At 43.9% G+C, this 25,919-nt stretch overlaps 1 protein-coding gene and 1 pseudogene across 4 annotated transcripts; one reads left to right on the top strand and one right to left on the bottom strand.

Moving 5' to 3' along the window:
* Positions 1–305: 305 nt before the first annotated feature.
* LOC147454239 (uncharacterized) lies at positions 306–6,321 on the bottom strand (annotated as a pseudogene).
* On the top strand, positions 5,912–25,154 carry LOC147454238 (ABC transporter C family member 8-like). 4 transcript variants are annotated; one of them, XR_015188615.1, is made up of 11 exons: positions 5,912–7,970; positions 8,109–8,429; positions 8,518–8,604; positions 8,916–9,539; positions 9,628–9,792; positions 9,880–10,168; positions 10,254–10,468; positions 10,568–10,873; positions 14,019–14,228; positions 23,398–23,461; positions 23,811–23,883. XR_015188615.1 is itself a non-coding variant. In XM_086516245.1 (11 exons), exons 1-11 carry the CDS (start codon positions 6,546–6,548, stop codon positions 24,339–24,341), a joined length of 3,846 nt encoding a protein of 1,281 aa, XP_086372371.1. In that variant the 5' UTR covers positions 5,913–6,545; the 3' UTR covers positions 24,342–25,154. The 4 variants fall into 4 exon arrangements, 3 of the variants coding, with proteins under 3 accessions (XP_086372373.1, XP_086372371.1, XP_086372372.1); XM_086516245.1 differs by lacking the exon at positions 14,019–14,228 and adding an exon at positions 24,323–25,154 and having other exon boundaries at positions 5,913–7,970; positions 23,811–24,141; XM_086516246.1 differs by lacking the exon at positions 14,019–14,228 and adding an exon at positions 24,323–25,154 and having other exon boundaries at positions 5,914–7,970; positions 23,811–24,050.
* The last annotated feature ends 765 nt before the right edge of the window (positions 25,155–25,919 follow it).

Here is a 25,919-nt window from a genome sequence, read left to right as displayed (position 1 = left end):
TTTTATCTTCCCTTATTAAATAATCAGTTTAATATGAGAAAATCATTTGGTAAGTTAGATGTTATATTTTATGACATACCAATAGATGAGAAAACCAAAAGCACCAATGAAAGTGACGGATCCACAGTAGTGCGGAAAAGAAGCATATAGATGGAGCCTATGAGTATGGGAACAAGGAAGTGAAAATTGGCATCCCATCCAAAGGCGTAGTAGGAGAGAAAGGAGCCATTGAAGGCCTAGTACAAATATTGGAGACAATCCCCATGAACAAATCGTCATAGCCAACTGCAGGGAATTGTGGCTACCTAGAAGGAGAATAGGATTGAGATTTTTTTTTTTCTAAGGTCATCCGGGGTTTCCTTCTCAGCCTTTCCATTTCATCAGTTATTGCAATTCAAGAAGCAGGACCATGGGCATCAACAAATACAGTTTGATCAAAACAACAACTATTGTCATAACACTGAGGTACAAAATCTTACTGGACCAAACTCATTAAACCCTCCAATTTCTATACAAATAAAACTTCTAACTTTAAAGAAAAGTCAAAGCAACCACTCTGATCTTGCATCTCAACATTTCCTTCAATTGCTGATAATTTAATGTCGACATAGTTTTATGGGTAGGTGTAAGAAATAGATACCTATCTAAAATGAAGATGCAATACCTCAAAAATCCTTTACTGCTACTAAGTTTATATCTTATCTTTGCGCCCTGAAAGTGTGACTATGCACATGGTCATGTAACGATAGAAAATTGACTATAGAAAATGACAGACGATACAATGGAAAAAAGGGTTGACAAAATTCCCTTCAAACCGTAACTTAGACTCCGCAAAAGTGCTTCATTAGCATTTACAACATGAGCTTCTTCAATTTTGTGTCCGTGCCCACAAATGTGATTGTGTTCATATGTGCAATGAACTGTACAAATTGCATACCAATAGATGAGAAAATCAAAAGCACCAATGAAAGTGACGGATCCACAGTAGCGACGAAAAATAAGCATTGATGTAGCCTATGAGTACGGGAACAAGGAAGTGAAAATTGGCATCCCATCCAAAGGCGTAGTAGGAGAGAAGGAGCCAGTGAAGGCATAGAACAAATGTCGAAGACAAGCCCTAGGAACAAATCATCACAGCCAACTGTAGGGCATTGTGGATACCTAGAAGGAGAAAGGGGTTGGGAAAAGTTTTTTCTAAGGTCATCTGGGGTTTCCTTCCATTTCATTTGCTTGACAAGCGGATGACATCTTTTATGTTATTTTCCACTTGCGTCGCGAGCGTCTCAACATCCTCTTGATATGACGAAGGCTTGTCTTCAAGCCACTCTACTTGGGCAACCAGATACAGCTTTCTCCTCACAATTGCCAAAACGCTAAACCTCTCTTGCCCTTTGCAGATGATGAAGAAGCGATCATCCACCAACCTCTCATGCTTTATGACCTCTGCAACACATCCAACTTCTACCAAGCTTGAGGTTTTCAAATTCGCATAGATGAGCCCAAACCGTAAATCTATCTGCAACAACAGAGTGCGTTATCATGCGATACCGATATTCAAATACCTAAAGAGGAGCTATGGTACCTGGAAAGAGAATGAGGGGCAGAGGAAAGAGGGGTAGCTGAACAAGACCATTTGAAGCAACGTGGTCTGTTTGTGCCTTCTCTGAACCTGAGCATGACAAACCTCATTTCCTACGGCCATGCTGTTGGGAGAAGAGGGGGAGATCGACCGCTTAAAATATTCAACATAAGCTTTCAAGCAATCACCATCAAACTGTCCACCTCTTCTTCCAATTTCCCAGCACACACACACACACACACACACACACACAACAAACATAGAATTGACATAGACAAACTTGTAAGAGAGCGTAAGAGATGTGTAAGAGATGGAGACTAGATTAGAGAGTACACAACAAATAACCATAGCTTAAGAGAGTAGAGAAGAGAATCTGCAAGAGAAAGGCCTAAATCTAGCCCCAAACTCCCCGGGCACCTCTCTTGTGGAGTTGGTATTTAATATATTACTTTGAGTTTAAGGTGCCAAAAATTAAGGCCCCTCTTTTACAACCACTTTACTTTTGCAAATGAGTGAAGCTCATTAGTTCTTGCATGACCCATAAGGGGAGTTCCCACTATAACTATTTACAGAGCCATAGTGGCTTATTGAAATGATGTTCTAAGATACTGTGCAAATATAAAATGGCCAAGAGTAATTGCCGTCGCCTCTCCATCAACTCCCTGCATTCCACTCTACAAAATCATCATCAACTCAATTAGTAAAATAAATAGACAGCACATAATTAACCATTACGCCTAGCTATCCCAATTGCAGCTAACCACTACAACAGGAGGGTGCCCAGTCTCGTAACATCCCTCCCACCAGGGATAGCAACTGTCCTCAGTTGCTCAATAGAGAAATCAACTGGACCGTGAGTGATGGAAAGTGTGGAGAAGGTCGGGAAAGTTGCGAAAAAACTTTTCAGGCATCCATTTGGCATCCTCTCTAGGGTGGCCCTTGAAAGTCAAAAGGTAACGGTTATAAACCATTCCAGTGCGTGTAGTGGTGGTTTCATGGTCAACTATTTTGTCAGGGATGAGTTGCTCTTCTTGGTCTACAAGTGAAGGTGGGTCTTCATAAATGTGGTGTGTAGGTAGGGGTCCTTGGAATGGGCGTAAAAGACTAATGTGAAAGGCATTGTGAATGTGCCAATGTGCAGGTAGGTCTAAACGAAAAGAAACATCATTAATGACAACTTAAATTTTGAAAGGTCCATAAAAACGAGGAGCAAGCTTAACAAAGACATTAGTATCAACACTTTTGATCCTTCGTTTTTCGATGCGAAGTAAAACATGATCACCTTCTTTGAATTGGTGTGCCTTGCGGTGCTTGTTAGCATGCTTGGTGTAAAGTTCTTATGAGTGTTTAATGGCAGAATGCACACTTGCATAAATATCATGAAAGTCAGTAGTGAAATCATCAGCGGCAGGCACAACATTAGAAAGACGTGAAGCAGGAGTAGGAAGTGAGTGACCATATACAATTTCAAATGGAGATTTACCCGTGGCAGTGTGAGTGGTGTTGTTGTATGCAAATTGCAAAATATGTAGGTAATCATCCCATTTCTTAGGTTGAGAAGAAACATAAGCCTTTAACAAGTCAATAATAGTACGGTTGGTGACTTCGGTTTGACCATTAGATTCAGGATGAAATGCAGAAGTGAAGTCAAGTGTAGTGCCAAGATTTTCAAATATGGTAGTCCAAAAAGCACTACAAAATTTTGAGTCTCGATCCGAAATAATCACTTTAGGCAAACCATGATGTGGAAAAATAGTCTTAAGAAACAAAAGTGCAGCTTGATGTGCTGTGAGTGTTTTCTTACATGGAACAAAGTACGCTTGTTTAGAGAAACGATCAATAATAGTCCATATCATGTCATGTTTGTGTGTTGTGAGTGGGAAACCAGTAACAAAATCCATGGAAATATGTTCCCAAGGTCTTTCACGAATAGGGAGAGGGTGTAAAAGTCCCAATTTCTTACCTGTAGTTGCTTTGATTTTTTGACAAATCAAACAAGTTGACACATACTGTTTAACATCCATTCTCATATTAGGCCAATAGAAATCACGACATAAATTTTGAAAAGTTGCAGCAAATCCTCTATGTCAAGCATAAGGTGGTTTGTGCAATTCTTCAATAATTAATGTACGAAAAGGTTTAGTCACACACAATTTTTGTTTGAAATAAAGGAAGTTTTCTTGAATAGTGTATTCGAGAAATGTGTGTACAGAATTATCAAGCATGTGCAACCATGTCGTTTTGAAGTCATCATCATGTGCATAAGTGTCAGGCATAGAGTCAAATGAAGTTCCCGTAATAGTAGATGATTAAGTGAGGGTCGTCTACTCAAAGCATCAGCTACAACGTTTTCTTTACCAAGTTGGTATTGAATGTTGGGTTGAAAACTTTGAATAAAAGCGGCCCACTTAATATGTCTATCATCTATTAAGGGTTGAGAAAGTAAATATTTGATACTTTGTTGATCAGTTTTAATGATCAAGTTAGTACCCATTACATAGTGTTTCCAGATTTTCAAAGCATGTACCACAACAGTCAACACTTTATCATAAGTACTGAACTTTGTTTCAAACGGTTTGAATTTACGACTTTCGAAAGCAATTGGATGGTTATCTTGCATAAGGACTGCATCGATACCTTTCCCACTAGCATCAGTGACTACCACAAAGAATGGTCTTTCAAAATCAGGCAATTGCAATACATGTGCATTAGTCAAAGCATGTTTAAGTGCATTGAATGAGATTTCTTGCAAATCAGTCCATTCATAAGGCGTGTTTTTCTTCAATAAGAGAGTCAAATAATGTGCTTTGTAAGCAAAATTACGAACAAATTTCCTGTAATAGCTACAAAGACCAATAAAAGATCGTAGCTCATGCAAGTTTTTGGGTCTAGGCCAGGATTGAATGGCTTCAATTTTCTCACGCTCTCTTACAAGTTTGTCTATGTCAATTCTATGTTTGCTGTGTGTGTGTGTGTGTCATAGTTTAGGTGTGTGTGTGTGCTTGGAAATTGGAAGAAGAGGTGGAGACTAGATTAGAGAGTACACAGCAAATAACCATAGCTTAAGAGAGTAGAGAAGAGAATCTGCAAGAGAAAGGCCTAAATCTAACCCCAAACTCCCCGGCACCTCTCTTGTGGAGTTGGTATTTAATATATTACTTTGAGTTTAAGGTGCCAAAAATTGAGGCCCCTCTTTTACAACCACTTTACTTTTGCAAATGAGTGAAGCTCATTAGTTCTTGTATGACCTATAAGGGGAGTTCCCACTACAACTATTTACAGAGCCATAGTGGCTTATTGAAATGATGTTCTAAGATACTGTGCAAATATAAAATGGCCAAGAGTAATTGCCGTCGCCTCTCCATCAACTCCCCGCATTCCACTTTACAAAATCATCATCAACTCAATTAGTAAAATAAATAGACAGCACATAATTAACCATTACGCCCAGCTATCCCAATTGCAGCTAACCACTACAACAGGAGGGTGCCTAATCTCGTAACACATGCCTAATGGAAGCATCAAAATTTGCATTTCTGTTGAATGGAGTCTGTGCGTATAGGTATGGAATCGAATGGGACCTGAAGGCAAGGAGACTAAAACATTGATGATGGTGAGAATGCTTACGCCAAAAGGGGAAGAGCGACTCTAAGGAGAAGCAGAAGGACTCGTGGAGACAATGATGGTGGGCACTCGCAATCACACATGCCCAAGTAATTGGCCATGTCGGAATTCAAAGTTTCCTCAAGGAAACTACATCTTTAATCTCTATGTCTAATACCTTTGATATGAAAGAGTAGTCTCACCGTCACTTTCTAAAGAAAGTGGGTGTTCAAATACAATTGAAACCAACCATTAGCACTGCCTCCTCCTGGTGAGGCAATGCCAGCAAAGGATTAGGGCTAGGTCGCATGGACACCGTGCTCCTGTTGTCTAGCTTCAACTTGCGGTTGCCAAAGGTTGAGTTAATGCAATCAAAACACCAATCAAATGCTCCATAGAGCAATGTTCAAATGACGACGGCTTCAAACGCTTGATTGCTACTGTTCCGAAGCAAAAATCGACAATCATTTCACAGATTGTAAAGCTACTTTTCCACCATAAATTTGAAATGATGGCTAACCTACGATAAAAGTAACTTGACAATGGGCTGGACAACAATCCTCACGTGACCTAGCCCTTACCAAAGAACCTTGATTTGGGCCCCATTTGGCTTTGCCACATCACCAACTTAGTCGCACGTGCTCCATGCCTGTAGGCTGTGGTATTAAATTTGATGGCCTTCGATCGGGCTTCTCTAGCCTACCTAGAGAGATTTCAAAACTTTTACCAGGAGGCAGGATAGTTTCCAGCGTAAAGCGCTGAAGGCTGCAGCTTTCAAAACATGAGCTAGAGCCTAGCGTAGTCTGAATTCTGGATTTCTCTGCGTCAAGGCCGTAGTACTGTTCATTGTGCAGCTTGCCAAGACAAAAGCAAGAGCTTTGTCTTCATAGCGTACGTGAAAAGAGGGCCTGACTCCCCAAGTCCTCTCCTTCTGATTCCTGAAGTGCTGCTGCTATTCATGGCAGCACAAGAAGCTCGAGGCAGCTTGCTGGAGATGAGCGTGTTATCTTGATCAGGCTCCTGCCTCCCAAGTCCTCTCCTTTTGAAGCGCTGCTGCTATTCACGGAAGCACAAGAAGCTCGAGCCAACTCGCTGGAGATGAGCGTGTTATCTTGAAAACCCATTTGCTTTGCTTTCATCGATTTCCTGACGAGCTAGCTCTTACCATTATTAGGGCAAGGGAAGCTTTGTAAGGAGGGAGTGAGCTTCGCTGGTGCTATCTTTCCCCTCTTGCATTACTGCTTTTCATGGTACTTTGCTCTGCATGAAGGAAGCTCTGGATGACAAATTTGGAGGAGCTTGACATCTCCAAACCTTCTTAGAGCAGATCTATTTTGTTCTTACTGTTTCACTGCACGTGAAGATGATGCAGAGTGAGGAGGTCAAGAAGCCGTTGCTCCCCCATCCCTCCCATAAGGAACCGCCTGATTACCTGAGCAATGCTAGCTGGTTCAGCTACTTGCTCTTCTGGTTTGCATTTCCCCTTGTGAAGCTTGGCAACTCCAGAGCTCTCCAGCTTCAGGACTTACCGCACTGCCCCGCCTCTTGCCGATCAGAGATGCTCGTAACACGCTTTTTCACCACATGGGAGTCACTCAAGATGTCTGGTAAGCAATCCATCTTCCGTGCTATGTGGAAATTATTCTGGAGGGACATTCTCATAAGTGGGCTTGCAGCCTTCCTTAAAGGAGTAGGAATCCTCTCTGGACCAATTTTTCTCTATTATTTTGTTGATTATGCATCTGGTAATGTGCGGTTCAAGTACGAGGGTGTGGTGCTTGTTGTCTCCCTCTCCATCACCAAGATTGTTGAGAATTTTGCCCAAAGACATTGGTATTTCAGAGTGAGGATTTTGGCGGCAAAACTTCAATCTGTTATGATGGCTGCCGTCTATCAAAAAGAGCTCTCTCTTTCCAGCATCGGCAGACAAAGCTACACAAGCGGTGAGATAGTGAACCTGGTTGCAGTTGATGCCTATCGAATATCTGAACTTGGATTTAGGCTGCATTGGGCCTGGGTCGTGCCAATGGTACTAGTAGGGTCATTCGCCATTGCTTCTTTCCTGATTGGGCTGGCTGCTCTTCCGGCTTTGGTCATTATCATTGTGGTGCTTGTTGGTTTCTCTCCTTTAATAAAATCAATGCAGCTTGCACAACGCAAGTTTATGGCAAAGCAGGACGAAAGGCTCCGAGCTACCACTGAAATCCTACAAGGGATGAAAGTGATCAAACTGCAAGCATGGGAAGAGAAATTTAATTTATTTCTAGAAGAAATGCGTAAGGAGGAATTGAATTATCTTCATGAAACCCAGCAGAAAAAGATGTATGCTATCATTGTTTACTGGCTTATGCCAACTTTTTTGACATGTTTGGTCTTCATCAGTTGTCTTTTCATTGGTATCCCTCTCAAATCCACAATGGTGTTCACAATATTAGCAATTTTCAGAATCATCCAAGACCCTGTTAGGATGACTCCCGACGTCTTGTCTTCTTTCATTCAAGCTCATATATCGTTTATTCGTTTGGAGAACTTTCTGAAAGAAGAGGAGCTATTTGACAGAGAAGCATTTGCTACTGTTGAAAATAATGTGTCTACAACCTCAGATTACATAATCAGGGTGGACAGTGTATCTCTGAGCTGGCATTTGGAGGACCCTCAACCTACACTTCGTGATCTCAATATTGTGATTAAGCGGGGAGAGAAGGTAGCAGTTTGTGGCTCTGTAGGGGCTGGAAAAACATCCCTCCTCCTTGCACTTCTCGGAGAAATGCCGAGGTTATCTGGCTCTGTAAGCATCACTTCTTTCACTTGTCTCTGGTGCAGTCCAATCGATCACTAAGGTTGGATTGACGTTAATCTTGGTGCTTGGTGTTTTATGGCTGATTCTGTATGGCCATATCAGTAAGCAGGGATGTGTTTATTACAGGTGCGTTTGTGTGGGAGAGTGGCATACGTCTCCCAATCTGCTTGGATCCAATCGATGACTGTTCGTGACAACATCTTATTTGGGGAATCAAGGGACAAAATGCGTTATAAGAGAGTGCTGCATGCATGTGCATTAGATGATGATATGAAGAGTCTTAGCCACGGTGATCTTACAGAGATTGGAGAGAGAGGAACTAATTTAAGTGGTGGGCAGAAGCAACGAATACAATTGGCAAGGGCAGTTTACAATGATGCAGACATTTACCTCTTGGATGATCCATTCAGTGCTGTTGATGCACACACATCTTCTCACTTGTTTCATGTGATTATCTTCATGTTTAAATGCTTCATGTATGAAGAGCTAGCAAACGTTTCTTGTGTAGAACCTCAATATTTGTTATGCTTTGCAGGAATGTGTGATGGGAGCATTGAAAGACAAGACAGTAGTGCTGGTTACACATCAGATGGAGTATTTGCCCTTTGTAGACACAATCTTGGTAAGTATCATAATGTCAAGAAATGATAACGGCTAATGCCATTACTTCATTTCTCAAAACAATGAGCATTGCAGTGGCACTGTAAACCACCCCTGGAATGGATTTGTATAAAGTGTCCCTGGCATTGCGTGTCAGTTATCGCTTGTGGGTAACCGTGCTGGATGTGTTTGTGGCAGATATATTTGTTAGATGCTGTAAGCCAGAAAAAGGGTTGAATGCAAGAGCATGAGATGTGTATCTGCTGATTATGTTTTGTCCTTTGTGACAAGGCCTGCCATCATGCAAGCTCTCTTGGTTGTTGTCTTGAACAGGTGATGCAAAATGGAGAAATTAAGCAGGCCGGCAGTTATAATGATTTATTGGACGCAGGAGATGCATTTGAAAAACTAATCTCCGCACATGAAACAGCATTACACAGAGTGCTAGGTGATAATGGAACAGAGGAATCGGAAGAGCAAAAGACAGAAGGGCCAGGAGCTCAGTTTCAAAGGTTACAGAGATGGTTGAGTCACGAGGAATCTTTTTCTGACATGGGGAAAGAGGGGGCATCTGCAGATCAGATTGTAAAAGACGAGGAGGTTACACCAGGAAAAGTAGGCTTGAGACCCTACTTTAGTTATATCCAAGTCTCAGGAGCACGACTGGTTCCTATTGTACTGATCCTTTCCCAGATATTATTCTCAGGATTTCAGCTCTATGGCAATATTTGGTTAGCTCAGGGCCTCTCCAACGAGGGTCTATCTTCTCAAGCTCTCATTGGGATCTATTGTGTGCTCTCCCTTGCCTGTATGATTGCTTTTGCCTTGCGCAGCCAGATGATAGTTTTGTTTGGTCTAGAAGCTTCCAGGACCTTCTTTACCAAGCTAATGAATAGTGTCATGAAAGCTCCTATGGGATTTTTTGACACTACGCCATCTGGGAGGATACTCAATCGGGTAGGTCTATGGTTTTAGAGCTTATGTTTGTTGCTAAGAACACATGAAGGTTTCTCAGAAACTATCTTTTGGACTGCTTTTCATGAAGGCGTCAATGGACATGAGCGTGATCGACCTGGATATCCCTTTTACTGCTTCTTTTGTTTTGGGTACGGGATTTGATTTTTTATGCATCATCATTGTTGTATGTATAGTTACCTGGCAGATGGTACTGGTAGTAGTGCCAATGCTTGCGCTGATCCAATTTGTTCAGGTAGAATATCATGCAATGACTAATTCAAATACTTCCCTTTGATATATCATCATGCGTGTGAACACTGGATTTCGTGCGATTTTGCAGCGGTACAATGAAGGTGCCTTGCAACAACTGAACAAAATAAATGCAACAACGAAAGCTCCAATAGTGAACAAGTCTGCAGAAACCTTGACCGGAAGTGCAACTATCAGGGCTTTCAGGCAGTCTGAGAGGTTCAAGAGACAAAATTTAGAGCTCATCGATAAAGACGCATGTGCTTATATTTATAAGTTTGCACTTGTTGAATGGAAAGTACTTCACATCGAACTTTGCAGCACTCTTATGCTAGTTATGGCAGCCTTCTTTGTTACATTTGCAGGGAATATCTCAGGAGGTACAGTAAATTCCAAGCCAGATAAATGATTGCTACTCTATGTTACCTGTCTGCGACAAATAATGAATTACTTGCTGCCTTCTAGGGTTTACGGGACTAGCTGTTACATATGCTTTGGCATTCGGAAACTCTCTAGTTGCCTTCTGCGTTCAACAGAGCTTTCTGGCAATCTTTTTTGTTTCTGTTGAGAGAGTAAGACAATATCTGGGTCTGCCAAAAGAGGCTCCTGCTGTGATTGAATCAAATAGGCCTCCTACCAACTGGCCCCAAAGAGGAGAAGTTTTATTTGATAACCTTCAAGTGCTTACTCAACTTGATGTTTTGTTGAAGCTTTGAGAATGCCTACTTTCTCTTGTTCAGTTTATTTTACAACATCTTGTTGAATGGGTGTTGTTGCAGATATGTTATCAAGAGAACGCTCCCCTAGTTTTGAAAGGGATCTCTTGCAGTTTTCAAGGTGGTCACAAAATAGGTGTTGTTGGGCGAACTGGAAGTGGCAAAACAACTCTTATAAGTGCTCTTTTTCGCCTTGTCGAACCAGCCGGTGGCAGAATTTGCATTGATGATATCGACATTTGCTCGATTGGTCTTCATGATCTTCGCTTTAGACTTGGAATTATACCCCAAGATCCTGTCTTATTCCAGGGGACAGTGCGAACCAACCTTGACCCACTGAATCAGTACATGGATTTTGAGGTTTGGGAGGTATTTCTTAGTGGCCCCTTCTCTCTCTCTCTCTCTCTCTCTCTCTCTCTCTCTCTCTCTCTCTCTCTCCTCTCTCTCTCTCTCTCATATATATCTTTGTTTTGTACTGTTGTTAGGTTCTTTTGTTACTCTGACTTTGTATCAGATCCACCACTTTGTAACTTTCGGGTCTCATAGGTCATTATGGCCTTTTGAAGACGTTAATATAATATTTCATTTCATTTCATTTCTCACACACACACACACACACACACACACACACACACACACACACACGCACGCGCATGCGTGCTTTTTTTTGGTAAATCACTCACACATACACACACTTTTTTTGTAAATCTGTTTTGATTAATTTACCTGTGGGAAACCTCAAGGCGAGGAAAACCCACCAAAAAGATCAGATACAAAGGGAAGAACACTGAAGTGCTCTGCGATACAAAAGCGCTAAAAACAAACATAGAAGAGCTGCAAGATTTCCAGGGATATGTCCCCCATGTCAAAGGCAAAATATAACGATTGCCTCAATGAAAACTTGAACGATGGAAAAGGCTCTACATCATGCTGGTGAAACATGCGGAGATTGCGACGGTGCCACAAGGACCATAGCGACCAAAATCTGACCCATGCGAAGAAAATGGCAAATTGATGGAGGGAATTTGGAAGAATGCCAAAAAGCCAGAATGTTGAGGAAAATCGAAGGTGCATACAAGCAGATACGCGGCGAAGGAAAGCCCTGGAGGCTGGTGCAACGACACTCCCAAAGCAGATGTCTGACAGTCTCATCAGTAGCGGAGCAACCGATGCAACGAGAGGAGCTAATACAACGTGCCACAAGGAGTGTTCCAACTGGAAGAACTCCCAACAAACAACGCCAAAGAAACAAACGCTCCTTAACACACACACACACACACACGCATTGTAGAAAGGAAATGTAGTATAGATCAAAAGACAACGAGGCTGAACGTTAAGAGAGGTTCATCTTGCAAGGGGAAAAAAAAGGTCAAATTGGGTTCTATCCAATCTTTCAGTAAAAAGGTTGCCTAACAGGGACTGGTACAAAGAACATCCAAAGTTCAAAGAATGCCCTCAATTGAACTCAAATGAAGAAAGTGTCATAAATAATAAGGCTTCAGGATGAGAATGGCATCAAGTAGCAGAGGAAAAATGGGGACTTGACACGGGATGAATCAAAGCCTTTGAGTATCTACAAAGCCAAAAATTTATGCGGAGTGGTCATTAATAATGCCTCACATGGTGAATAAAAGGGAGTGCCTATTTATCGCTAAAGAACATCCAAAGTCTAAGCATCAACGCTATGATGCTCAAATGTGATGGCATTCCTGAGTCGCAGTAATATCCAAAAAATGCCCTCAATGCTTTAGGATGAGGAATGGCATCAAGTAGCAGAGGAAAAATGGGGACAAAGTGGACATGACACGGGATGAATCAAAGCCTTTGAGCATGTGCAAAGCCAAAATTTATGCGGAGTGGTCATTAATAATGCCTCACATGGTGAATAAAAGGGAGTGCCTACTTATCACCCACAAAGACAATTAAAGCACTTATGCTTTGATTTCGGTCTATTGGATATGTAGATTTCTTAGGCTTTGACGAGGAGATTGCTCCTCGATAAGGTTTCTCTTCTACTTCTTTTGGGTTTGTGAACATAGAGAGGCGTTGTTTAGTGGTCGTGGTTCCTCTTACTCAACTATTTTCTTATATGCTCTTTACTGTATGAAGAACCACAGTGTTCTTCAATAGGCGGGTGTTTGTTCTGCTGCTTTGCCTTTGCTCTAAGAATAGCAAATTGTCACGTATGGCATAATTGCACGGACCTTGTGCAAACATTGCTTGGAACCATGCTTAACTTTCATACTGTCAAAACTAACACCTTCAATGGAGAGTGGAGAGCTTCGCTCAAGAGAGAGACTTTGACCCTTCCCATTCAATGCATCAGCGATAGGGTTAGCATGACGAGACACATTTAATCATACTACCAAATTGTTCAATAATTAAGACCTTCATTCTTGTCTATCATGTTCAATGTGCACAAGGTGTGGAATGAAGCCATTTCAATGCTTATGATCAATGCTCACAACCAACTCATCACCATACAAAAAATGCTTCCAATGCTTCAGTTTGCGTGATAGAAGGATCACTTTGTTGCAACACTGCCCCAATGGCAATATTGCTTGCATCTGCTCGACTTTAGAGGGATCATTCCAAGGGGCTAGAGCATGACAAGGCGCCTTTGTGAGCCCTTCAAAAGCACTCTTAGTGCAATAGTCAAGACCACGCGCTGATGGTGAGTCTTTTAGCTCCTTTCTCCATGTCAGCAGACAATGGTGCGGCAATGCGCACAAAATTATGTACGTGTGAATTGCATGCTTAACACAAACCAAGAAATGATGTATCTCATATGTGGTTTCAAGCTTTGGCCACTCGCTTGCCTTCATTGGGTCAAGTCCAAAACGATCCCACGAAATGGTATGCTCAAAGTTGTTAAACAAAATTCCGACTTCTTGGCTGCAATATAAAGGTAGTTAATATCTAAATGGGCTAAAACTTTCTCAACACCATTGGCATGCTGCACCCAAGAAGCAGAGAATATCATAATGGCATTGAGAAAATAAAGACGCACTCACTGAATAAGTGGACAAAGATTTGCATCTTCATCATATTGTACGGTTGAACGTACCAGGTGTGCTTGTACGATGAAAGTGCATGTCAATGAACTTGTTATGACCACGCTTAGACCCGAAGGCCGTCTTGTAGATGTCTCGATGTAGTTTGGGGTTTGATTGGATGTGAGAGAGGAGAGGGAGAGAAGGAATCCCACTCGCCTTGAATGAGGACAGACCGTGTAACATTATCTTTGATGAAAAGCGCTAGCTTAACTCAATCAATAATGAGTTTGAACTTGGGAACCACTTAATACCCAATATATTATCACAACCAGCAGGGTTAGAGACTGTAAATCAATGGGTAACTTGTGCTTGGGTCTGTGAGTGGGTGTTTGTGTTGTCGTATGTATGGGTGTGTGTGAAGCATGTTTGATTAGTTTGGTTTTTGGTGTTTTTTCTGTGTTTTTGTCCTTTGTTTTGTTTTGTGGTGTGATGGGGTTCTTGCTTTATCCCTCTACCAGGTTATTGCCGTTGAAGGTATTATGGTGAAGCCTTCAGTTTCCTTTACTATCTTCTTGGAGTTTTCTCGGTTACAAGAGGCACCTTTAGCATGCGGACTGTCTTCTCTCCTGGTTGACATCTCCTTGATTTCCGGTTATGGTGCTCTATGGGTCATCCTTTTTGGTCTTCTTCAATAGATTTTTTGATGATGTCAGCTATCATCTTCATTAGTGAGTGATCCCTCCCTTTCACTTTTCCATAGCCCTTGCTTTTAGATGATACAGGTTGACGGGCTTTGCCTGACATTGAGCTGGTGATTTAGCAGCTGTCCTTTACACATGACTGTTGGTGGATATTGGTGGTCTTGGTCTTTGGTATGTAGTTGTAGTGTAACTGGCTAGACCACTGCCCAGGTGGTGCGGAACAACAAAACAGTAATTTTCAGCTTTAAAACCAGAATAGGCGCCCCTTTCAATATTTCTTTAATTTATGTAGAGAGTTACAGTACAATGCTCATGAGAGATGGCGCCCTACTTCTATGAGAGCCGGCAGAGAGAGATTGTGCCAACAGTAATCACTTTAATTGGCTAAATCAGCCCTTTAAATAGAGCCGTGTGTGTGTGTGTGTCTACACAGAGTGCAAGTGCGAAATGTGTGCACTTTGTTCTTTTGTTTGAACCTCTAATGGGGCTTGGTACTTGCTATCCTTGAACTGCAGCCTCCCATGCATGCACTCCAGTTGCCTTGCATGGAGTGCCCCTTGCCAGCATGGATTGGTACGGTTAACTTGCATGGACTCCAATTGATCTGCATGGACGGTTACCCGCCATGCATGGACTCTAGTTAACTTGCATGAGCCATTCGAGTGTCCACTTGCCCTGCATGCTTTGCTAGATGTTAGGTGCCAGCAACCTTTCTCCTTTTTGTGCATCCTTTGCTAGGCTATGGGTCGCCCTCTATTGCTTTGCAAGGTGGATAGGTACGATAATTACGGTACGAAAAAATGATCAAAAATGTTGTACAGTATGGGTAATCACTACAAATACAAAAAACACAAAACCTGGTTCCACCAAGAACTTTTAAGCACTTGTGATTGTGCAAGGTGATCCAGCTGTTAGTATTGATTACAAATAGACATACATGTCTACTTATGCATGCACACACATTGACATACATGGACACGTCTACATCCTAATATACATCCATGCATACATATATCTACAACCTAACACAAATGCATGCATACACGCATGGATGTGTATTGATGAGTGTGTATAAGTAACAACCAATAAATTAAATACTAATACTCGTACACGTATTTATCGTACGGTATGGTAAGAATGATAAATACGAGTTTGGAATGCAACCTTGATGTTTTGCCAACTTCCCTTCTCTTGGGCGCCTTGCGCCGGTCAAGCACCTGCAGCTTCAGAAGCAACAAAATCTCCTGCAGCTTCTTAAGTGGTTTTTGCGAAGTCAACAAGCATATCCGTGCATTCAACACTGGCAGATATTCAGCCCCTGTCCATGGCTATGAGCCAAATCGCTTGACCCCCTTAGCAAACCCTCTGTGCCTGTGTAGCTCTAAAAGCTACAAACCAGGGCATTTCTGATCCTGGTATCTCATAACTCTAGACAATGATCCAAAACTCTCTTTGAAAAGACGGTGAAAACGGCCCCGTATCTCTAGTACACTGGAGAATGGCATATGTAATGTAGCTTCGTCTTTGGCTCCATATGACATGACTGACATGTCCTAGCCTCCATTGGTACTCCTCTGAATCTACCAGTCTCCATCTAGAGGTGATGTGAAGATGCGCACATTTGACCAATAGCACATCGTATCCCATGATATAAATGAGTGTCCATGTAGCCAGGTCTAGTCACAAACCCATCCTGCGTAAGCTGGAGAAGATGCTTCTTGTAAAAGGCCATCTTCAAGCCCAACTCATGTGTCGGTTGTATCCATGTTAGATTGAATCAATTCCTTTCTTTTGAGTTTGGTGATCTATGTTTGTGCGAGAGACAGGGAGGGTGCATCCAATGAGTACTGGAAGGGGGAAGTCTGTCCATACTGAAGCCATGTAATTGAAACTAGGATGTCACATGTGACTCCTTGTGACGCTAGCTGACGGGAGGACTCCAAGGCTGGTTGGACATATTTGTCTGTAGGGAGATCCCAGATACTATGCATGAATGAGACTGATCTAGTAAGTGCTTCTACCACCAACCGGGGGGGGGGGGGGGGCAGCTAGCTCTGTGCGAATAATCTCGTGTGGTACTAAAGATTTGGCTTTGATCATCTGAGATATCATAGAGACCAATGGCCTTTCCATGCATCTCTATCCCTGAGTGCGGGATACAGAAGGCCCCCATAATTTGCACTTCATAAAGCATAGATGAAGTCACCAGAGTATCAAAAAGCCAAAGCTGCGTTCGAAGTCCGTGGAATTGAACCTGCCAACACATCCTCTCTAGTCCCCCCAAAGTTGCATATGCTCTAGTCTGTCTAGTCTCTGTTGCTCTCCTAGGAAAACAATGGGCCATTGTATACCTCCCCAAGATAAGTGTATGCATTCGTATACTCCACCGTCTCCTGACCATAGGTAAAGGTGAGTGTTGACCTCCCAACCCACTGTGGCGTGGTGTTAAACACCATGAACTTAGTCTTGCCAAGGTTTACAGACAAGCTGCTGTCCTAAGCAAGAATGTGCAGGGCATCCAAGTGTCCCTTTGGGGAGTCGGAATTTAGGATATCATGAGCATATAGCAACAATGGTATTCATGTCCCTGCCAGGTGTGTTCCTCTGTCACTTCCCTACTCTATGTAATCTGAAAGCTCATTGACATACATTTCAAAAGGAGCAGGAGAGAGTGGGCAATGTTGTTTTACCCCCAATAGTGTAGTGAACCAACTCGTATGTCCCCTCGGGAGTGCGAACCTACTCAACTACTATCCTGTATAAAGCCATGACCCCCCAAATCAGCTCTGTGGGCATCCCCATCTCTTGTAGTCTGCACATCAATTTGGCTCTAGGAACTGCATGAAAAGCTTTGCGAAAATCCACAAAGCTACAATAAATCCTCCTCCCATGTGACCTGCCCTCCTCAATAACTGCTATGAGTGTCAATATATGGTCGAGGGTAGAAAACCTCTGTCTGATCCGCTTGTCTGATGCTCGTATGCCCTCTCTCTGCCCATCTACTCAATTGCTGTTCAAGAATGGATGCATACAACCTAGCCAATGTGTATCCAATCATGATAGTGTGATAGTTGGCTCCATAGGATCTCCTGCCTTGAAGATAGGCACAATAGTGGACATACTCCAAGTATCTAGGAGACCCTCACACAGCTCAATCAAACATCATTGCTAAAAGATCTGCAAGCATAGCTTTGGCATGTATAAACTGCTCTACCACCAGGCCCTCATGATTATATGCCCTCCCCGTCCTCTTTTTGTCAATAGCGTTCTTCACCATCTCGGCATCAAAGAAAGTGCATGTCTGTGGGCATGGCTCTGGTGAATCTGGTGAAGATGGCTGTCCTGGACTGTGTTGAGAGATGTTGCATACTCACCCCAAGTTCCAAGTCTCAATGGAGGTAATGGCCAGGGGTGGGGAGTGCTCATGAAAAAGTCTCCATGCCTCACTCGAGTCTCGACTCAGAAATTCCTTAAGGAGAGCAAGGAAGGGCCTCTTCTTGCGTCACACTAAGCCTAGAAGGTAGTCCGTGTCTATAGATAGTGACCCCCAAGAGTACCTCCTTTTGGAGTCTCACTTGACTCTCTGCATAGTCCGTGTCTATAGATAGTGACCCCCAAGAGTACCTCCTTTTGGAGTCTCACTTGACTCTCTGCACTCCTCATCATACCAACTGTTTTGGGGCATGCTCCTAGACTGTGAACTGCGCTCTGGTTGAGTGTGTGGGTACGTCTCTCTTGCTGCATCGTGCAATGTCTGTCAATATTTGTGTGAGCTCCTCTAGTGGCCGTCCCTGCTCCTCTGCGTACAATTGTCCGTAAATCCCATTTGTGTAAACACCATCGGTCTCCGGAGTGGAGGTGTAGCGAGTTGGTGCAGATGCTCGTGCCACCCGAGCTGTATTGAATTGAAAAGAGAGAGTGTGAGGAGCGCATGGTCCACTGCTATACCAATAGGCTCAAGGCCGACTGTAAAGTCCTGAATAGAAGGTATAAAGCTGGGCTGAGTCATGACATAGTCAATTGTGCTGGCCATGCCTATGTGGAAAACAGGTGAAACCATTTGTTGTTGGAAATCTCTGCAGGCCATTAAGTAAAGCAAATCCATGTGCAGTGCCCATATCTGTCAAGTATCTCCCATATTCTATGTGTTCCCCATCTTGGGAATGTCTAGCCAGTCCCATGTCATCGACATCTAGCTCTCTCAACATTTCGTGTGCAATGTCATAGAATGCTATCTGGGAGTGACCCGTTCTGGCATTGAAGTCCCCTAGAAGGATGATATCCCCTTCCCTGGAGAATTCACTTATGTCATCATCTAAAACCTCGGGGGGTGCACTATGTAATCATGTTAATGTATTCAACAAGAGGGGTTTTCCAATGCAAAAATTTGAGGAGAGAAGGAGAGAGAGAGAGAGAGAGAGAGAGAGAGAGAGAGAGAGAGAGAGAGAGAGAGAGAGAGAGAGAGAGAGAGAGAGAGAGAGAGAGAAATGATATATTAACGTCTTCAAAAGGCCAAAATGACCTATGAGACCATCAGATACAAAGTGGTGAATCTAATACTATGTCTGAAGTACAAGTACAAAAAGTACTGAAAGTAAAAATGAAAACTGAAATGAAGTGTGAAATGTGAAATGTGAAAATGTAGAATAGGCCCTCAATGACAATCTGGGTGTCGTGCTAGAATGCCTATGATCCTCTGCTGGAGTCTCCGTCGATGTAGTGTGCTCCTGTGTCTCGGTCGTGGTCGTCCCGATCTCTCGAGCTCAATCGCCCTGTCAATGAGGGTGCCTCTGGTATGAATGCGGGTACAACCCTGTGCTGGTGGTTGGTCTCTTGGCTCCCTCGATCCAAAGAAATCTGTGATCTGTCTCTGCGACTGTCGTGCTCCATGTCTCCCCAACAAACTGTCTCTATGTCGGTGTAAGCTCAAGTAGATATAAGCCAAGGCATCTCTGGTCCTGATACCTCATGACTCTATCTAGGGGTCCAAAACCCTCCCTGAATAAGCAATGGAAGCGCCCTCGTATCTCATAATACACAGTGCAGTGGCATATGTAGTGTAGCTCTGTCTTTGGCTCTCTACCGCATAGTTGACATATCCTAGACTCTGGTGGTATCCCTTTGAATCTACCCGTCTCAATCTCCAGCTGGTGTGAGGATGTGCGAATCTGACCAATAGCACATCGCAGACCATGAGATAAATGAGTGTCCATGTAGTTCGGACGAGTCACAAACCCATCTTCTGAAAGTTGGAGAAGGTGCTCTTTGTAGAAAGCCATCTTCGTGCCCAACTCCTGTATCGGCTCTACCCATGTCCTCTTGGTGTCCAACTGTGCCTCTATGTGTATCCCATAGACTGTGCATAAAGGACACTGATCCGGTAAGAGCCTCAATCTCTATAGGAGGGGCGGCTACCTCTGCTCGAATAATCGCATGTGGTATAGAGGCCTTGGCTCTAATCATCCGGGATATCATAAATACCAAGGGTCTCTCCATGTTCCTCCAACTGTCATGATTCACCGATGGTCCCCAAACTTGGACCCCATAAAGCATAGCTGAAGCAACCAAAGTATCAAAGAGCCATAGTTTTGTTCGTGGTTTTTGAAACTGAACGTGCGAACACATCCTCTCTAGCCCTCCTAATGCCGCATAGGCTCTGGATAGTCTAGTCTCTGCTGCTCTCCTCAGGGTAAACCTCGGTCCCGTGAATACCACCCCCAGATATGTATATTCATCTGTGTACTCCACAGTGTCCTGGCCATATACGAGTGTAGGTGCCGATCTCTTGACCCACTATGGTGTGGTGTTAAACACCATAACCTTGGTTTTACCAAGGTTCACAGACAGCCCACTATCCTCTGCAAAGTTGTGCAATGCATCCAAATGTCTTTGCATGCCCTCTGGCGACTCTGACATTAACACAATATCATCAGCGTATAATAATAAAGGGATCCATGTCCCTGCCAGCTGAGCGCCTATGTCACCCTCTCTGTCAATGTAGTCAGAGACCTCATCTACATACATACCAAAAAGTGTAGGGGACAAAGGACACCCCTGTTTCAAGCCATGATCCCCCATATGATCTCTGTGGGTACTCCCAACTTCAGTAGCCTGTGCATCAATCTGGCCCTCGGCACTGTGTCAAATGCCTTGCGGAAGTCCACAAAGCAACAATACATCCGTCTCCCATGTGCCCGACCCTCCTCAATAATGGCTCTGAGTGTAAGAATATGGTCCAAAGTGGAGAAACCCCTCCTGAATCCAGCCTGTCCTGCTGCTCGTATGCCCTCATTTTCTGCCCATTTACTTAGTTGCTGTTCAAGAATGGATGCATACAACCGTGCCAATGTGTGCCCTATCATAATAGTACGGTAGTGCCCTATCATAAGAGAGAGAGAGAGAGCTAGCTATGATATGATATGTTATATTAACGTCTTCAAAAGGCCAAAATGACCTATGAGACCAGAGCGTTACAATGTTGTGGGTCTGATACAAAGTCAAAGTAACAAAATGAAATGAAATACTATGAAAGGAAATCCTAAGCTGGCAGATGTGAACTAAGCAGCTAGTGCGTCGTGCATGTCGGGCCAAAGTGATCCAAATCCTCTGATGTAGCCTGCGTCGATGTTGTGTAGTCCTTCGCAGTCGTGGGCGTCTGGATCTTTCCAACTCAGTCGCTCGGTCGATCAGTGTGCCTTTGGTGTGAGGCGACAAGATCTGCTGAGGTAGAGCTCCTCTGGGTGTCTAGTGTCTGCTCTAAAGAAGTCTGTGATGTGTCTCCGAGACTGTCTGGCCTCTCCTCTCATCAGGCTCTCTCTGTGTCTGTGCAGCTCGAGCAGAAACAAACCCAGGTATCTTTGATCCTTGTACCTCATGACTGTGGAGAGTGGTCCAAAGCCCTCTCTGAACAAGCAATGGAAGCGGCCTCGTATCTCGTAGTAGACGGGGCAGTGGCATGTGTAGTGTAATACTGTCTCAGGCTCTTTGTCACATAGGGGGCATGTCCTGGCCTCTGCTGGTACTCCGCTGTATCTCTCAGTCTCGATCCGCAGCTGGTGTGAAGATGTGTGTATCTGGCCAATAGCACACCGTATCCCATGACACAAGTGGGTGTCCATGTATCTAGGCCTCGTCACAAAACCGTCCGCCGTAAGCTGGAGAAGATGCTCTCTGTAGAAAGCCATCTTCGTGCCTAGCGCCTGTGTTGGCTGTATCCATGTCCTCCTGGTGTCTAGCTGAGTCAGGTCCTGGCGGATGAGCCTGGTGATCTCGGATTGTGTAAGAGTCAGGGAGGGTGCATCCAGTGAGTATTGGAAGGGGGGCATCTGTCTATACTCAACCCATGCGCTTGGAACCATGATGTCATCTCCCCATGCCTAACGCCTGTGTTGGCTGTATCCATGTCCTCCTGGTGTCTAGCTGAGTCAGGTCCTGGCGGATGAGCCTGGTGATCTCGGATTGTGTAAGAGTCAGGGAGGGTGCATCCAGTGAGTATTGGAAGGGGGGCATCTGTCTATACTGAACCCATGCGCTTGGAACCATGATGTCATCTCCCCATGCCAACATGTTGTATCTCCCTGCATGGCTAACTGTCGAGAGGACTCAAGTGCAAGGCGGGCGTATCTGTCTCTGGGAAGTTCCCACGTGCGGTGTATGAAGGAGACAGATCTGATGAGCGCCTCAACCGCTAATGGGGGGGCAGCTAGCTCTGCTCGGATAATGGCACGTGGTACTGAAGCCTTGGCTCTAATGAGCCGCGAGATCATAGAGACCAGGGGCTTCTCCATGTCTCCCCACCCATCAGTGCGACCTGTCCTCCCGTGATGATCCAATGAAGTCCCCCAGATCTCAGCTCCATAGAGCAATGCAGAAGCCACCAAAGTGTTAAAAGAGCCAGAGCTTCGTCCAAGGCTCCTGAAACTGACTGTGAATACATCCTCTCCAATCTACCCAATGCCGAATGGGCTATGGTCAATCTAGCCTCTGCTGCTCTCCTCAGTGAAAATGCTGGTCCACTAAAAACCACTCCAAGGTAAGTGTAAGCATCTGTATACTCCACCGTCTCCTGGCCGTATGTGAATGTGGGCGCTGACCTCCTGATCCACTTGGGTGGTATTAAATACCATGACCTTGGTTTTACCAAGGTTGACCACTTTCATGGGCAAACCTATGCAAAGCATCCAAGTGACGTTGCATCCCCTCCGGAGAGTCGGAAATCAACACAATATCATCAGCATATAACAACAGCGGAATCCATGTCCTTGCCAGCGGTGCACCTCTTATCCCCATCTCTCTCAATGTAGTCAGAAACCTCATCCACATACATACCAAATAGAGTAGGAGAGAGCGGACAGCCCTGCTTCACCCCAATAGTGGAGTGAACCGGTGTAGATAGACCCTCTGAGGTGTGTACCTTCCCTACTACTGATTTGTACAATGCCATGAACCCCCAAATGAGCTTTGTGGGTACTCCCATCTCCTGTAATCTGCGCATCAATCTAGCTCTGGGTACTGTGTCAAATTCTTTGCGGAAGTCCACAAAGCTACAATAGATCTGTCTTCCACGGGATCTGCCCTCCTTGATGATGGCACTGAGTGTCAAGATATGGTCAAGAGTAGAAAAACCTCTCCTGAACCCTCCTCTCTCTCTGCCCATCTACTCAGCTGATGCTCAAGAATGGATGCGTACAACTGTGCCAATGTGTGTCCAATCATGATAGTGCGATAATTCCTAGGCTCCATAGGGTCTCCTGAGTTGAAGGTAGGTACAATCGTAGATAGGCTCCAAGTATCAGGCAAGCCCTCACACATGGCACGGTTAAACATGACGCTAGAAGCTCTGCTAGTAGATCTCTGGCATGCATAAAATTCTCAGCCACCAGGCCATCATGATCATATGCTCTCCCAATCCTCATCCTGTCAATGGCCTTCTTCACCATCTCAGCGGTGAAAAAAGCACATGTGTGTGCCCATGGATCGGGGGGGGGGGGGGGGTCGGGAAGGGGCAGCTGTCCAGAAACTGTGTACAAAGATGATGCGTACTGATCCCAAGTCTCTGCAGAGGTAATGGCGGGGGGGGGGGGGGGGGGGGGGAGACAGCTCATGAAAGAGCCGCCACGCCTCGCGAGAGAGAGAGAGAGAGAGAGAGAGAGAGAGAGAGAGAGAGAGAGAGAGCTCATCATGCTAATTGTTCTAGGCATTGAGAAAGTCGAAGCTTATAGATGTGATTGAGAAGCTGCCCCTCCAACTGGAAACTCCAGGTTGGTTTTGTAGACGTAGTGTTTTACTGTTTAAGCCTTTGAGAACAAGAACGGAAATGGCATCCCTGGCTGAATGGCTTTGCATCATGTAAACATCTACTCCTGGATCGGTGCAATTCTTTTATTTATGTGAGAAAACCTTTTGAGCCAGATTGGCATTATGGGATGCACTCATAGTGCTGTCAATTGGAGCCATGAAAATGTAAATCTAGTCATGTAGGTTATGGCTCCAAAGCCTGGTTGTACCATTTTGGAGTCACATAATTTGTCATTGGATTTGACTCTCAGCTTATGTAAGGCATGAAATCTGCATTGTTTGCATGAAAATATGGTGGTTGGGTGTTTGCAGTGGGTGACCAAGGGGAGAATTGGAGCGCGGGGCAGAGGCAGTTGTTTTGTCTTGGGCGGGTGCTGTTGAAGAGGAGCCAGGTGCTGGTGTTGGATGAGGCCACTGCTTCCATCGACTCTGCAACCGATGCTTTCTTGCAAAGGGTCATTCGTGACGAATTTTCGGCGTGCACTGTCATTACTGTTGCCCACCGCATTCCTACCGTCATTGACAGTGACAGGGTTCTCGCCCTCCGGGATGGTAACTACCAATCTACCAATGAAAGTGCATTCGTGGATAAAAAAGGCACATATGACCCTCGCATGTTCTCAAAGCCACCATTATTCCTCATGTAATCGTGTACTACCTTGCTCAACAGTCCTTCATATGTCTTTGACTAATGTTTAAGCAATAGTGTGCACCTGTGTGTGCAGATGCATGCTTGCTCGCGCGTGGCACACGTCAACGGGGTGTGTGTGTGTGTGCACTTTGATATCTATTGTGTGACATATATATAAACATTTTGTATGCAGGTGTGGCAGTGGAGTATGACTCTCCAAAGAAGCTGATAGAGCAAAAGACTTCCTTGTTTGCACTTCTGGTTGCGGAATACTGGGCGCAAGCTGCCCGAATTAATTGAAGGGCATTGCACTTTATCAGCTCAAAACAAGAGCAGAGAGAAGGAGATAGTTATGTTCTTTTAACTACCCAGCAGTGTCCTACCAGGTTGGAATATTTTTCGCTGTAGCTCTATAAATGTGGAAAACAGAAAGAATTTCATACAAGATAGAAAAATCATGAGGGGGAAAATAGCTACATAACCTTAAGATATCCAAGTCATACATCAATTTTGATGGGCCAAAGAACATTTTTTAGATACAGTAGTTGGCATAGAATGTAAAACAGAACCCTTCCCTTAGTGACTTGGGGACTTGCAAGCCTACTCTTTAGGTCAAGACTTGAATATTGCTGCAGTAACATATCTTCCTTTCCTTTCAAGCTGGTTTGCCAAGTCTGCTCTGACTACATCCCTCTTCAACAAATATTTCTTCAACTTGAGGCCTGTTGGAAGAATGCTTTGCTCCTCAATGATCAATTGTTACTTACAAAAACGATGATGAAGGGTATGATGCTAGATAATGCGGCTTCTATTCTTATGTTTCACTATTATTGAAGATATAGAGACAAGAGTCTGCACATATTTAGAGCAGCATTTGAGAGTACAAAGCTTCTCATTTTGTCATTCTGTCATTTTGTCATCTTTGACTGACTTTGTATCAGATCCACCACATTGTAACTTTCTGGTCTCATAGGTCACTTTGGCTTTTTGAAGACGTTAATATAACACTCATTTCATTTCATTTCTCTCTATTCTTGGATTCATAGAATTTGTGGTACAGAGATTAAATTTGTTGCTTATCCTCGCAAAAACCTGATTAGGATAAAGTAGTAAGAAAACTTTGATCAAACCTTTCATGGCTATAGGTTGGGTAGGTGACTAATAAGCAAGGAAGAGGGTGCCTTGCACTATTAGGCCACGGGCCCGGTCCACTTCCATGGCCAAGCCCGCGGACTCACGGTCCTTGTACCATGGCCCTTACAATGCACTTTAGTAAGGGGTTGGTTGAAGCTTTTAACATAGACATGGTAACACATATCCTGCCTCAATTGTGATTATAGCGGTTTACAATGGCCATCTCTTGTGTAACATTGAGAAGCCTTCATAGTGCCGAATGCAACTTGTCTGTCTTGCTTGCTGAAGGTAAATTGCCCCGTGAAGATAAGTGTACAGAAAATTTTGAAAGCTCATCACACTCTTTGATTACTAGATCGGAGTGCCAAGGTAGATGGATGATTGACAAGCAAGAGGGATGATTGACGCTTGTCAATGCATGCCCATAATCTAGCTACTTGGAGGCATGAACATCGCTGTCACCTAATCCTCTCTCTCTCTCTCTCTCTCTCTCTCACACACACACACACACACACACACACACACCCACACACGCCAAACGCCTATGGGAAAGTGCTACAAAAGAATGCTAAATAGCATAAATAAGCAATGGAAATAAGGTCCATTTTATTTTAGGGTACATTATTAAAAATTCAGAGTGACTTCGATAAATTTGG

This window comes from Adiantum capillus-veneris, chromosome 7 (genome assembly GCF_014529385.1).
Source record: "Adiantum capillus-veneris isolate H3 chromosome 7, ASM1452938v2, whole genome shotgun sequence".
In the NCBI taxonomy this organism is placed as follows: Eukaryota; Viridiplantae; Streptophyta; class Polypodiopsida; order Polypodiales; family Pteridaceae; genus Adiantum; species Adiantum capillus-veneris.
The sequence above is the reverse complement of the archived record's forward strand: the minus strand, read 5'-3'. Positions and strand labels throughout refer to the sequence as shown.